Source organism: Buteo buteo, chromosome 23, assembly GCF_964188355.1.
Source record: "Buteo buteo chromosome 23, bButBut1.hap1.1, whole genome shotgun sequence".
Lineage (NCBI taxonomy): Eukaryota > Metazoa > Chordata > Aves > Accipitriformes > Accipitridae > Buteo > Buteo buteo.
Window position 1 is genome coordinate 18,853,419 of NC_134193.1, and position 13,205 is coordinate 18,866,623.

At 44.0% G+C, this 13,205-nt stretch overlaps 1 protein-coding gene across 1 annotated transcript; it reads left to right on the forward strand.

Annotated features, from left to right (window-relative positions):
- The first annotated feature begins 2,679 nt into the window (after nt 1-2,679).
- GFI1B (growth factor independent 1B transcriptional repressor) lies at nt 2,680-12,570 on the forward strand. Its single transcript, XM_075055634.1, has 7 exons — nt 2,680-2,853; nt 8,206-8,334; nt 9,867-10,013; nt 10,572-10,834; nt 11,107-11,244; nt 11,707-11,872; nt 12,338-12,570. The coding sequence occupies exons 2-7, from the start codon at nt 8,220-8,222 to the stop codon at nt 12,514-12,516; spliced, it is 1,008 nt and encodes a 335-aa protein (XP_074911735.1). The 5' UTR covers nt 2,680-2,853; nt 8,206-8,219; the 3' UTR covers nt 12,517-12,570.
- Nucleotides 12,571-13,205: the final 635 nt, after the last annotated feature.

Sequence of the window (13,205 nt, forward strand, 5' to 3'; positions counted from 1 at the left end):
TAGCTCCAAATGCATCTCGGCACTCTGTTTTTTTTAATTCAGCTTCTATAAATCGCCTTTTGATGGCAATTTCAATGGAGAGGAGAGGTCACAAGTTTAACAGGAGCCATAAACAGAAATCCAGGGAAGAGTAAGAACACAAGCCAAGGCGATAGCTGACTGCGCTCCCATCCTGCAAGTATTTGCTCCATAGGAACTCTTGAAGTAAAATAAATGGTGAAGGGGCAGGCAAGAACTGAACCAGACACAGCAGCGTCCCCATCTCTCTTCAGGCATTCTAGTGTAGCGATAATAGTCATAAAAGAGAGTATCTGTGCCCATTATCTCAGGGATCGGTTTGTATGCAATTATATCTGGGCTTTGCAAGATGATGGCTACTTGGGGAAGCAGAACAGCTGATACAGATGTTTTATTTGCAGCTGCTTTACACATAGGTTACTGACTCTGGGAGATGTAGTCATCCTCCTTCTCCAAAGAACTGTACCCAGTACTCTTTGGAGCACCTCTGAAATCAGCTAGCCGTTGAGGTTTTACTGAAGATGCTATTAGATTTTTTTGCACAACTAGTTTTCTGTAGGTTTTTTTGTGTGGCTGACTTGCTTTTACTGTCTCTAGTTTAAGAGCCACATTCTGCAGCCATTTGCACTTTATGTCAACGGGAAGTCTGTGCTCAGGGGTGCTGGCAGAAGCCAGCTCCAATGTTTCATAAAATAACATCTCAGTCCTTTCAGCAGCTTGTCATTTTCCTGTTTTGTTTAATTCCTGTAACTGTCTTCATATGAAACCCTGAAGCTGCAATGTACATTTTGGTTTTCTGTTACAATGCTTGTTTTTGTAGTGGGAAATGTAATCCTTCAAATGCCTGTGTTTAAGAGGATGCAAATCAGCTTCCTAGCACAATGCCTTGGGAACGTTTCTTTCATGCAAAACCCAGCTAGATAAATAAGGAGGGGAGGAGGGAGAGGGAAAATGGATTGTTTGCTTCTATAAACAACAAGAATTAATTATGTTCAGTAAATGACAGATGGGTTAAGATGAAAATCTGAATCTTTCTCAATGTGGGTGAAACCTACACTCCTATCTCCAAGTTGCATCAAAACCCATTGCACAGCCTGTCCGGTGCTATGGGGCAATGACAGGGTGTGATGACAAGAGCTGTGACTTGTGGCTGTCCCGGCAGAGAGCGCTAAGGCCAGCACGCCTGCCACCACCGCCTGCCACGGTGGGATGCAAAATACCTCCGCTATGAATCTGAAGTGTCTCTGGACCACATCTGCTCCATCAAGGAAACACCAGCCTACCACTGACCCTGTTGGAGGGCAGAAAAAAGGTTATTGCTTCCCGGTGCTTTCACTACCCTGAGCTGCCGTTGGAAAAGGGACCCAACTGAGTCCTGGTTTAATGCAACTGACTGTAGAAAACAGTGAAATGCGTTTGAAAGCTCACGGGGAGCAGAAGAACTCCATGCTATAAAGGCATTTCTCTGATGGCAATGTCTCAGTACTCGGCACTCAATAGCTGCATGTATGCTTATATATTTCTTAAATTATAAACTTTTGGGAAAGTATCTTTGCTGTCCCAGTTCCAGCCATGCATGGAGCGTGCTATAAGTGCAGGAGGGGATAACCGAGGACACATACAGCTCATGCCACTATGCACTTGCACAGTCAGGAAGATTGTGATAATCAGAGAATAGATGAAATCAAGGAATTACTTCCTGCCCCGCTCCAAGCATTTGGGGACATCAGTTCTCCTTGTTTGCCCCCAAATAAGAGTTGTGCCCAAGGATTCTGAAAAGAAAATCACTGCTCTCCAGCTCCTGTTCCCACCTCTGCTAGAGAACAACAAGGTGATCTGAGAAAAGTCACTTGGCCTCTGCTGCTTTCTCCCTCCTTCCACCCTGCCATTACAGGGGGGTTTAGCAGTCAATTATTTCACATTTGCAAATGCATTTTCAAACCTTTTTTGAAAGCAAGTGATAGAAGTGCAAATTCTTATTATTGCTCTTCAAGAGCTTTTTGCAAAGATGCTTGTTAATGAGCTTGCTTAATGAGCTTTCTTAAATCTATATTTATATCCTATATACAGCTGTATATAGATAGAGCAATGCCTAAAATATGTATGGATTGCACACACATATGCCTAGGAAAATGAAGGCTGATTAACACACATCTTTTTCAGTTATTACTGTGCAAGTATTTATTCCTTTTTCCTTGGAAATTGGAGAGATAAAAGATCCATTCTGGAATAAAATAATTTTGTGCATATGTGCTAGATGGTTTTGTTTATGAGACTGAAGTATGTGAGTGTGTGTATGTGAGACAGATGGTGTGTCTGTTTGTGAAAGATATGATGCGTGGATGAATGTGTGTAAAAATACAGGTTTCTTAAGAGCTTTTTTTTTTTAAAGAAAAGACAAAATAACAAATGTCTGCTGGGTACCTTATTTCACTGTGTCATGCTCTTTGTCAACATGACAGAGGAGTATTCCTGCAGAAGGCAAAGCTGCCCCAGAAAGTGAAGGGTGCTGCCCCTAGGGTTTCGAGCTGGGCATCACGAATTCTCTTCAAGTTTTCAAAGTCCTGGAAAGTTTTGATAAGCAAATACTTTCTGGGCTCTGCTTCTCTATTGGCTGTTTCTTCACCGCCAGATTTTGACACAAATAATCTGATTGAAAAATCAGGGAGGGAACAGGGGCAAAAAAAAACACAGAAAGAGAGAAAAGGAGAAGTATCTATTTCAGCAGACTGCGACTAAGTGAAAAAGTGGAAGAGGAGTCCAGAGAGAAGACGACGTCTTGCTTGTCTGGGGAGATTTCAAGGCGAAGCCAGTAAAGCAAAGTCCCCCAAACAGGTGATTGATTTATTCTTTTAAACACTTTTAATTTCATTGTTTTTCTCATTTCTCTGATATGTTTTTCTAAGCTTTTTCTTCTTCTTTGCTTGTGTTTGCAAATATGTAACATATTCCACTGTGTAAGTCAGTTGTCCTGAGGATTCCTTTATGATAATGGTTCACTTAATTCAAATGAGTCAAACCTTTTAAAATTATATACCATATACTTCCTTCACTCTCACATGTGAAAATGGTAATAGTAGAACAAAATATAAAAGATGTGACAATGGTCTCAGATACCTGCATCCCAGCAAGCTCCATGCAGAAGGAGTAGTTTCTAGATGTAGACTTTTGCACTTAAGCATTGAGGAGAGGACATGCTATATTTTTCCTTTTAATTGCTCTTTTATAAGGCCAGACCTTTAAATTCAAACAGCAGCACACCTCTGCTGACATCAATTAATCTGTGCCAGTTTTGCTAGATGAGAATTCAGTCTCTCCTGTTTAGGATTTTTGCTTCAAACCTATCTTTTACTTTATTATTTTTCCATCCTTTCTAAGTATAAGCTGATTAGTGTAACGATTTTTAGCATATGGAATTAGCTATTTATAGACGCTCCTCATATACCAGCAGATTGATTCAATACATTAAGCAGGAAAGCAAATGATTTGCAAGTTCGCACAGTAAGTGCATCTATATATTAAGGGGATATAGAATTTGTTAGATTGCACTATATAAGTCTATTTATCCATGGAAGCCTAAGGTAAAGCTTGCTAAAGCCAGTGGCGTTCCCAACATCACTAGGAGCTAAAAGAGGTTTCTAAAGAAGAAATGCTGCAATTGTATTCTAAATGTTTTTTCTAGATACGACGAATGTACAAGCATTTCCGTTCCACTTCTCAGACAAAATTTCCACCACAATTTGCTACCCCTGCCATAATGTCCATTTGCACAATCTAACCACAGGAATTAAAAATGTTCTGCTCATTTTTCCACTAAAAAAGCCACATTCAAATTACTTGCCCCAAGTACCTTCATTTTTGCAAGGGTGGATTAGTGAAGACATGATTAATTTTGTTATAAAGTGAAATTCTTTTTTAATATGACTTTATATTTAAAGAGTCAGGAGTCCATAAAACCTCTTATTTTATTTGAGCTCTTAAAAATTCCAGACACAGGTCGTGGCCAGTTTTGTGCTTTTTTCCTCAAAATGTAGCCTTCTGAAAGACAAACTATTCTTTATTTTTGGAAGCTTCACCTTTGCCAGAAAGAACAGAAAAAAGCAATATTAAGATTTAAATATAAATTAAGCAATGGGAAGGAAATAAGCCTCTTTTAGCCTAAAACTTTGTACACTCATCAACTTATATGAAGACATGTATCAATTGCAAGTTAAAATTAAGTATTTCTGCTGAGTGTAGTGGAAAAGAGGATTTCATCTCTACAATTACCCTTGTAAATTCAAAAACAGGATTACTTGAATTTAGAGAAAAATGAAAGCTGTAGAATGGAACTTACCTGCAAATTGGGTTCCTGATTCAGTGTGGCACAATCTTGCAAACACCTGTTCCCAAATACGGTGTTTCATGTTATGAATCATTTCACTGAAGGAACCAGAGGGGACAGCTCCGTAATCTAATTCAGTGAGAATATGAATTTCTTCTAAATTATATTGAAGGGCCCAATCCTGTATTTTTGGGTACTGCAAGCTGCCATGCAGTGGAGTGGGAGTTAGGGCTTCACACGGAACATAGGATCAAGTGAAATTAGGATCCTGAAGTCAGAAACCACCCCCTAAAAAACCCCAACCCTTTTAATTTGGTTCTTGCACAATCTCCAGTGTTCCAATATTACTTTACAGTTTTACATATGATACTCTGCAAAGTCACTAGAGAGCGTCACTGAGGATGAAGGAACTTTGAGTTTGAACATAGGAGGGGAACATGCAAATGCTGGGTCCACTTTCAGATCTGACTGGGGAATTTATAACCGGTAAAAGAAGCCCTTCTAAGGTGCTTCAAGTTAGGTACCCAAAAATAGTGAAACAGGTTTTTTTCCATTGGGTCCGTTTGGCTGTCTTTTCTTCAGGACAAATTACTACAACATTATTGTACAGCTACTTGAATGGCATACAAATAAGAATTTCAATTTGAGCCAGCTACTGATTTGATATCCCATACTGAATCCAAAAAATGCCACAACACTTCCATTTTGGGTAGGCACTCCTGCCCAAGCAATGAACTCCCTTGTGCACTTGCCAGTTAAGGTAGAAACTGCTGCCACAGCGGCTGGCAAGAACAGACTCCATAAAAGTAAATTTTAATTTTTAGCAAAAGTTGAAGCTAAATTCTGTCAGAAGCTTCAAGGACTTTAAGATGTAGCGGGGTCTGTTGTCTATAGCACTAATTTCCCTGTGAAATACAGTTAGCCATTAGTAGCAGCTGATCACTTGCTACTGATAATCTTGAGTTTTGAGGAGAGATAGTATTTTTTCTCTCACAATCTGTGCTTCTAGCTTTCCTCTAACCCGGTTGTGTGAATCACAAAGATGGTCCAATGCAGTAGTTAATTAACTATGCTTTGGGCTCCCAGTTCCTGTTTTCTCTGTAAAATGGGGTGGGGGAAGGTAACTTCCTTTTGTAACGTTCAGTAGTACATTAAAGATTGTTGTGCTCAGTAGAGGCCCTTATCAGCAGTCAAGATACTAGACCAAATTTGACTTTTACATATGCTGGGGCAAACACATCCAGAAAAATCCTCTCGATTCATGTGTACCTACTTTCGACCACCGTCAGAAAAGAGGGGCTGTACTTAGTGTATGGGTACTACCATAAAACACTGCAAGCTTGCTTATGCCACCCATCTCCAACCTCTAATTTACCTGGCTAAGCTGTCCGGCTAATGCCATGGAGTCCTCAAGCCAGTGGGCAGGGAGGGTGACCCTTCCAGCTGGCACTGCTGGGTGCAGGCTCTCACCCTACATTCAGAGTTACCCACTGCCGGAGCCTCTTCCTCCACTGTGTAGGAAGCCCAGGGAAATTAACTGGTTAATTCAGGCAGAGAAATCCGGTGTCTAAAGCTTGCTGGTATGAATACGCTCCATTGTGGACACAGTCCTGCCCCACCACATGGGAAAATCCCTTTGACATGAGTGGAAATTCCATGTGTCGAGGGTTTGTGGCAGGACTTTTAACTTGGGGCACGTCTGTATTGCAGAGTGCAGCTCCATGCACAGACACCCCATCTGGGACTGACCAAGAGCAGTGAGACCCTCTGAGCTAAGCACTTCTGCTAGGATGCAAGGTGCACAGGCTAAGCAGAGCACACTACTAAAAGGGTTATAACCACTGCAGAACACTCCCCTGTTTGTACCAAGCTGGAGGTATTGCTGTGCCTGCAGCCTTTCGCCAGGCAGAGATACACTTCACTATACTTAGAAGGAACCTCATTAGAGAGTTACAGGACAGCAAATACAGCAACATACTTCAGTACCCCTTCCCTCAAGTGCGTACTTATGGTTCATTCTCAGTGCTGTTTTGTCCTCTTTCTAAAATTAAATTAACAAATCTAGTCTTGGCCTCTGTTTTCTCTTATTCATCTCAAGTTATATGCAAATTTCCTGGAAACAGGCAAAGAAAAACAGGTGAGTCATTTCAGAAGAAAAAGTGGCTAGAGACACCAAGAGTTATCCCTGAAGTCATAGAAGAAATAGTGGGAATCCTGGACCGGATTTAAATAGACAGCTACAACTGCATTTCCAAAGGCAGCTGGGCTGGTGAGCACCTGACTCTCACCGACAACAGTGGGCTTGGCAATCCACCTGTCCACAGCAGACCTTGCTGTGTGAATTCCACCGTACACATACCTGCAGCCATAGGCACCACTGTAAATGTGGCCCTCGGACGTTTAAACAAAACACCACCGGGCTATGTAATTATATTTAGCATGTAGGGATAGCACGGGCACTTCTGCACCCTAGGGAGCAGACCTTTTCCATCCCTGGCTGTTTGGGATTCCAGGAGCCCACACTGCTCTGTCCTGACTTACACAGACACTTCAGGTCATTCCTACTTAACAGGAGCAAATTTTGGTTTGGTTGGGGTTTTTTTTAGTAAGTAAGTAGGCTACACTTCAACTGCTGTCAGGAGAAAACAAAACTTAATACTGCACTTTCCCATCAACAGAAAGCCAGGACTTACGGCTGACTTTACATATGAAATATAGCAAGATTTGCTTTTACTGCTACTATCCTGAACAATTCCAAGGGAAAATGCAAATATGTATGCAAATAAGGCACCAGCTGATATTGCCATACAGAGCATTGAGCCTGTTGTCATACTGCCTACATGAGAACAGTTAGTAGCCATGGGGAGAGGGCACAGGGCGGGCTGGGTTCTGGGTAGTAAAGATAACAGATGTATTGCAAGAGAATTTTCTATGATTAAATTTCAGCATTTTATGTTTGTTCCTAACCCGTCATTTCAACGGTCTACGATATTTGAGTCAGATCCAAAAGGTAACCTCTCTCACCCAGCACTTCTGCTCTGCCTCTGTTTGACTGTTGTTTGTCAGGCAGAACACGAAATACTCAAGCTACAGCCAACAAGAAGGAAACCCACCACACATCATGGCTGCGGGGATTTTCTGCTGTGTCTCTCCTATTGATTTTGTTTCTGTAATTATTATTTGTAGAGCAATTTCACAGAGGAGCCCATATCATGGCTTGGGACTGCATTCTTATAGGTGCAATACAAACACTAAGACACTTTCTCAAAGGGGTGATCTCCAACCCACCGTCCCCACTGTGTCCTCTCAGGGAGATGAAGGTCAGAGATGCACTGTGTCCTGTAGCCAGAGCAAAGAGCTACAAGAGAGAGCTCCTGGCTGCTAATGTACCTTTGCCACAGGCCCAGTTTTGGTCTGTAACACAGCACCCAATTTAAGCGTGCCTCTCTTTTTCCACCTACAATATAAAGATAGCAGTAGTTCTTTGCCTCCACCTAGGAGTAGGTTCTGAAGTGTAATTTTTATGGAGTATACTGTAACCTGCAATCCCATCTTCAATCTGCCGTCCCATCTCTACATTCAGTGGCAGAGACTACCTCACAGTAAGTTTTTCTGCTTAGCCCCCTCCACAGCTATGTGTTTTTCCCAGAGTTGAGATCCATCAGGCGCCTAAACCCACACAACCACTCCCTGCTCTTCAGTTGGGTGGAGGGACCTTTGAGATGAACTCTCTGTCTCCCTAGTAGAAGAGTTTTAATTCTCATCACTGCTGCATAGAGGGCTGATGTGCTGGGGAAACAAATGAGAAATTACCCCCCCAAACCACAGAGATTCACGTGCTGTTTTTCTGTGTTTCTGCCCAGGCAGTGAATGGAAAATGCCACGTTCTTTTTTGGTGAAGAGCAAAAAGGCTCATACCTATCATCAGCACCGCTTTGTGGAAGATGACCTGCCTATACTCATGTGGGATCCAATAACCTCTCCCTTCACTGGTGAGTTAATCCATCCACTGGGCTTCTAAGAATACACTAAGGCAAATTAATAATTGAGTGGGCAAGCTAAGGGAGTAGGATGAGTGAGCTAAAGAGCAACTAAGGGCTTCCACACAGGGATGTCAATCTAAGGACAAGCTGATCCCGTACAGTGTGCCCTCTTTCTCTAGGCCAAATCCACGCTGTCCCACTGAAATCAAATGTAGATCCTCCCTTTGTTTCCTGCTGGGTTGCTGGGGATGTTTGAGATAAGATTGCTGTGTGGAGTTGGTCACGTTTGGGAAAGATGGCTAACTTCAGGCAACTAACAGTTGGGAGAAGAGCTTGCACTTGGTTGTCAGTCTTCTACAAACTCACAACTCTGCCACCTCAATCTCCAGCTTGCTATGTTCACTGCCCACATTCTCTCTGGACCTACATCTTCTCTACCTCAGTGTGTTACCACCTCCTCCTGATGATTCGCAAGGAAAGTTACAGCTAGAGTGAGAAAATACTAGTGATACCCTAACAGTGACTGTGAAAGGAGTCCTACACGCTTACAGGTGAAGGGCCAGCTGCTATATACTATATTAACACCAACCAACACTGCCTCTGCCTCCACCTCCTGTCCTCCCTCTGCTCCTGTTCATGGTCTCCCACAGCCATCCATGCAGTGGCAGGGCCAGGTCAATTATCTTCTTTCAGGCACCATTCAAATTTTCTTTATTCAAATCTAGGATCAACTTATCCTTTGTTCTAGCCCTGGCTATCAAATTAGAGTCCAGCCCTATGATAAGTTTGATAAAAAAGAAAGGAGGTGACATTTTCATTTCAATTCCTGCCACCATCCTTTGGCCGTTTGTTGTGTTTCTCTGGCACGCAAGAGGGTTTGGACGACAGGTGAATATTGTCCTTCAGGAGCCTAGTCCCATCTCCAGCAGAAAGGAGGCACATGTACTGGACCTCCGTCCATTTTAGATTCTTACTATAAAGTCCACTTCTAACAAGTGCTGGCTGGTCTCTTTAAGGGCTGGGACAAGCATGGAGAAACGGGAGTGTGGGCAGGAGGAGACACGGGTCTGTGGTCACCTTTGCGACTGCGTAAACAGTTACCTCCCCTCTCTGCTTCCCTACGTGGCTGTCCATAAATTCAGGTTAACAATACTGAACTTTCTTAGGAGAGGGGTGGGGAGGTTAATAAGTTAGTGATTGTTAGTTACTCACACAAACAAAAATTATTTTAAATGGGGAAATGATTCTTACAGACATGTGGCTTCTAGGGTTAATTTTCTCTAACTATATAGGGTATCAAGTGTCCTATCATTTCTTCCCACCGCCCTCTACCTTGCCTACCTCATCCTGCTTGGAATTTCCCTTTGTCAGCAATGGGCAGACCTTGATTGCCGTGCTGATTGCACCACTCTGCACTTATTCAGGGAACTGAGCATGGGCTCATGTAGCCAAGCATGAGTTCATACATAAGTACAAAACTCACCTTAATAGACTCTTAACAGCTAGAATAAACTAACTGTGACAATACTGTGTGATTACAGCCATAGGAGACAAGACACCAGAGGATACCAAGAAACAGGACCTAGAATGCGTGGTTCCAAAACAAGAAAAGGACCCATCTGAACTGAAGGAAGAAAGTGTCCCTGTCCAGTACCTGAGCAGGATGCTGCCAGGCCCTTCAGCTCAAGGTCTGCTACCCAAGACCACAATTGCAAAAGAGGTCAGGGCTGGGCTAGCTTATGGACAAGCGGGTCCAGATTTTCAGTAAACGGCAGCTCTTATTTTGACAACAACAGTCAAACTTGTCCCAGGCAGAGCTCATCAAGAGCATTCTGTATTTCCCTTTATGATTCTGGTCTAGATCAGCATCTCTCTGAAGGATGACGCTATGATTCCCAATGAGTGAGCCTCCAAATTTCAAGGACTAACGGAGCTCTGTGCTATATGGGTCAAGGCAGGTGTCCACATGATACTTGTTCAAACACCACACGAAGCAGGGCTAGTAGGGGGGGTAATATTCCCTTAGCATCCCCTCTCCCATAAAATTTCCTCAGATTGAAATCAAAGTCGTAATAGGAACTTTGTATGGGGATCAGGATTTGAATCAAAGAAGGAGTTACCAACTGCAACTCCCAAGGTCAGGCAAGACATTAAATGGGGGAGTGATACCTGGGGAACTTTTTTACTGGTGCCCAGCTGCAGGCAATGGCATGACACTCATTTCTCCCTCTCCTTTGCAAACTCAGAGATGGCCATCCAAGGTCTGCAGATCAAAGACTGCAGTAACACGACAAGCACCCCTACCTTCTACAAAACCGGCTTTTCTTGGGATGCTTTCCATTTGCCATACAGCTACCGGCAGATGTCTTCCACCATGCAGTCAGCCCTCTTAGAGCACCCAGTTAGCCTGTACGGAAGCCACCTCCTGCCAAGCACCGAGCCCCCTCTGGATTACAGCATGCATTACTCCTCGGACATGGAGACCTACCACTGTGTGAAGTGCAACAAGGTGTGCCACAGAGGAGAGCCTCAGGGATGGGGAGGGGCTGGAGTGATTTTCATTGCATACATCAGCATTTCACTGGGTTACACCAAAGTGCAATGCATGCGGCTCAAAACGGGTACCTACTTTTTCTCCTGACTAGGGGACAAGGGTGCTAGGAGTGATGCAGTTCACATGGCCCATGAGAGGGAAGAATCAAAGAAAGAGAAGGAATTGAAAACAGAGATGGAGACACAGCTGCCTCATGCCAAAAAAATCACTGGCATTTTGTTTTGCAGGTATTCTCCACTCCCCATGGACTGGAGGTCCATGTCCGAAGGTCTCACAGTGGGACCCGACCTTTTGCTTGTGAAGTATGTGGCAAAACCTTTGGACACGCTGTAAGCCTGGAGCAGCACACCAATATTCACTCCCAGGTGGGTAGCATGTTTCCAGAGAACCAGCTCTCCAGAGCTTATGAGTGTTAGACCTTAGCTGTTGCTTACTCTGTTATAAAGGAAGCGACATTTCCTAGGTTACAAACATGATGGCTTTCCTGTAGCACCCAATGACAATGACAGGAGCTCTGAAGACCATAGATCTTGGTCTCACAAATCTCAGACTGCCCTTGAGAATTCCTTGGATGGGAGGGGAGGATCGTCGCTACTGGTTCTTCTGTGCCTCGCCTCCTCCTAAGGGGTGCAGGAGTTTGGATCACAAGATGTAATCCATTTCCATAAGCAACCCTCCCCACATTCTCTTTGTGCTGCACCTAGCATGTCAGTCCACGAGCTGAGATTTGCTTATCAAATCTACTATTCTTAACAGTCTTAGCACTCTTCAAGCTCTGTCACATGTCTTGCAGCCACATACATCCCATGATTTTCTTTCCCTAACAGGAAAGAAGTTTTGAGTGCAAGATGTGTGGGAAGACATTCAAACGTTCCTCCACCCTCTCCACTCATCTCCTGATCCATTCAGACACACGGCCCTATCCCTGCCAATACTGTGGCAAGCGCTTCCACCAGAAGTCGGATATGAAGAAACACACTTACATCCACACCGGTGAGAAACAATATATTCCCAATAAGAAAATGCAAATTAGAGTCCATCATGTTAATACACATATATAGTCCCCAGACACAGAGATACTGGACCAGGGATAAGTGTCCAGAGGCACTGGAAAGTCATTCTTCTCTGTGCAGTAAGACAGCAGGAGGTCTAAGCATCACTGAGATGCATGTCCTCAGTGTGACCAGGAGGTGGTTATTGACCAGCCTTCAGTGCATGTCATGGTTGTACCCAGCCCTGGATCAGACAGGGCATGGGTCGCACAGCTGGACAGGACTGCCTCTGGTTCTTTTCACCCTCTGGTGCTGAACCAGAGTGCAGACACATTAGCAGGACAGCTGGGCTGGCAGCACCCTGATGCCCAAGCATAGTTGGTGAGCTCTGAGTCTACTGAAGGGCATTTCTACCTCCCTTCTCTCATCTGTTAAAGTGTTTCTTACCATTTTCTCTGCCCTGCAGGGGAGAAGCCCCACAAATGCCAGGTATGTGGCAAAGCCTTCAGCCAGAGCTCCAACCTCATCACTCACAGCCGCAAGCACACAGGCTTCAAGCCCTTCAGCTGTGAGCTCTGTGCCAAGGGCTTCCAGCGCAAAGTGGACCTACGGAGGCACCGAGAGACCCAACACAGTCTCAAGTGAGGGATGGCTCCAGGTCTTTTCTGGAGCTCCCACTGCCAGTGCATGCTCCAGGGAAGAAGACTCTCCCCAGCATCTCCATCCAGCATGCGGCTGCCCATCTCATAAAGCTCATATAGCATCCTATGTTCCCCTGGGGACTGGCAAAGTCATGTTACTGGCTTTGGTGTTCCAGCACTCCAAAGCCTTGCACATCCCAGTAGGTGACAGAGAAATCTGTGAGAGCTCTCACTTTTCAATTACAGCAGGTACCAGCCCAGATCTGACATCACCTGCTCAAGTGCAAATCTAGAGAAATTCCTCCAAGATCGCCATTACTCTGGATTTACACCATGTGCAGAATCCAGTTCATCAGACTGACCAGCAGCGAGGTGGGAACTCCTGGGCTAACGGCAGCAACAATCTCTGCCAAACTAGTGCCGTAACCATGTTCTGCTTTGATGGTTAGGAAGATAAGGCTAGGGCATGCAAATAGATTGCATTCAGTGAGCTGTGTTCAACCTGGACAGGGCTTCTGCAGAGACTTGCCCAGGTCATAAATTCTGGCAACAGACACCTAAAGTCATTTTCTTTCAGTGGAGCATTTACTGTGATCAAATGACAAGTTAACTGTGTTGTATTTTTAGCTTGGAGTGGGAGGAAAATACTGAAAAAACAGCTCCTATCCCTAGCTGATAGCAGGGGTCTCTAAA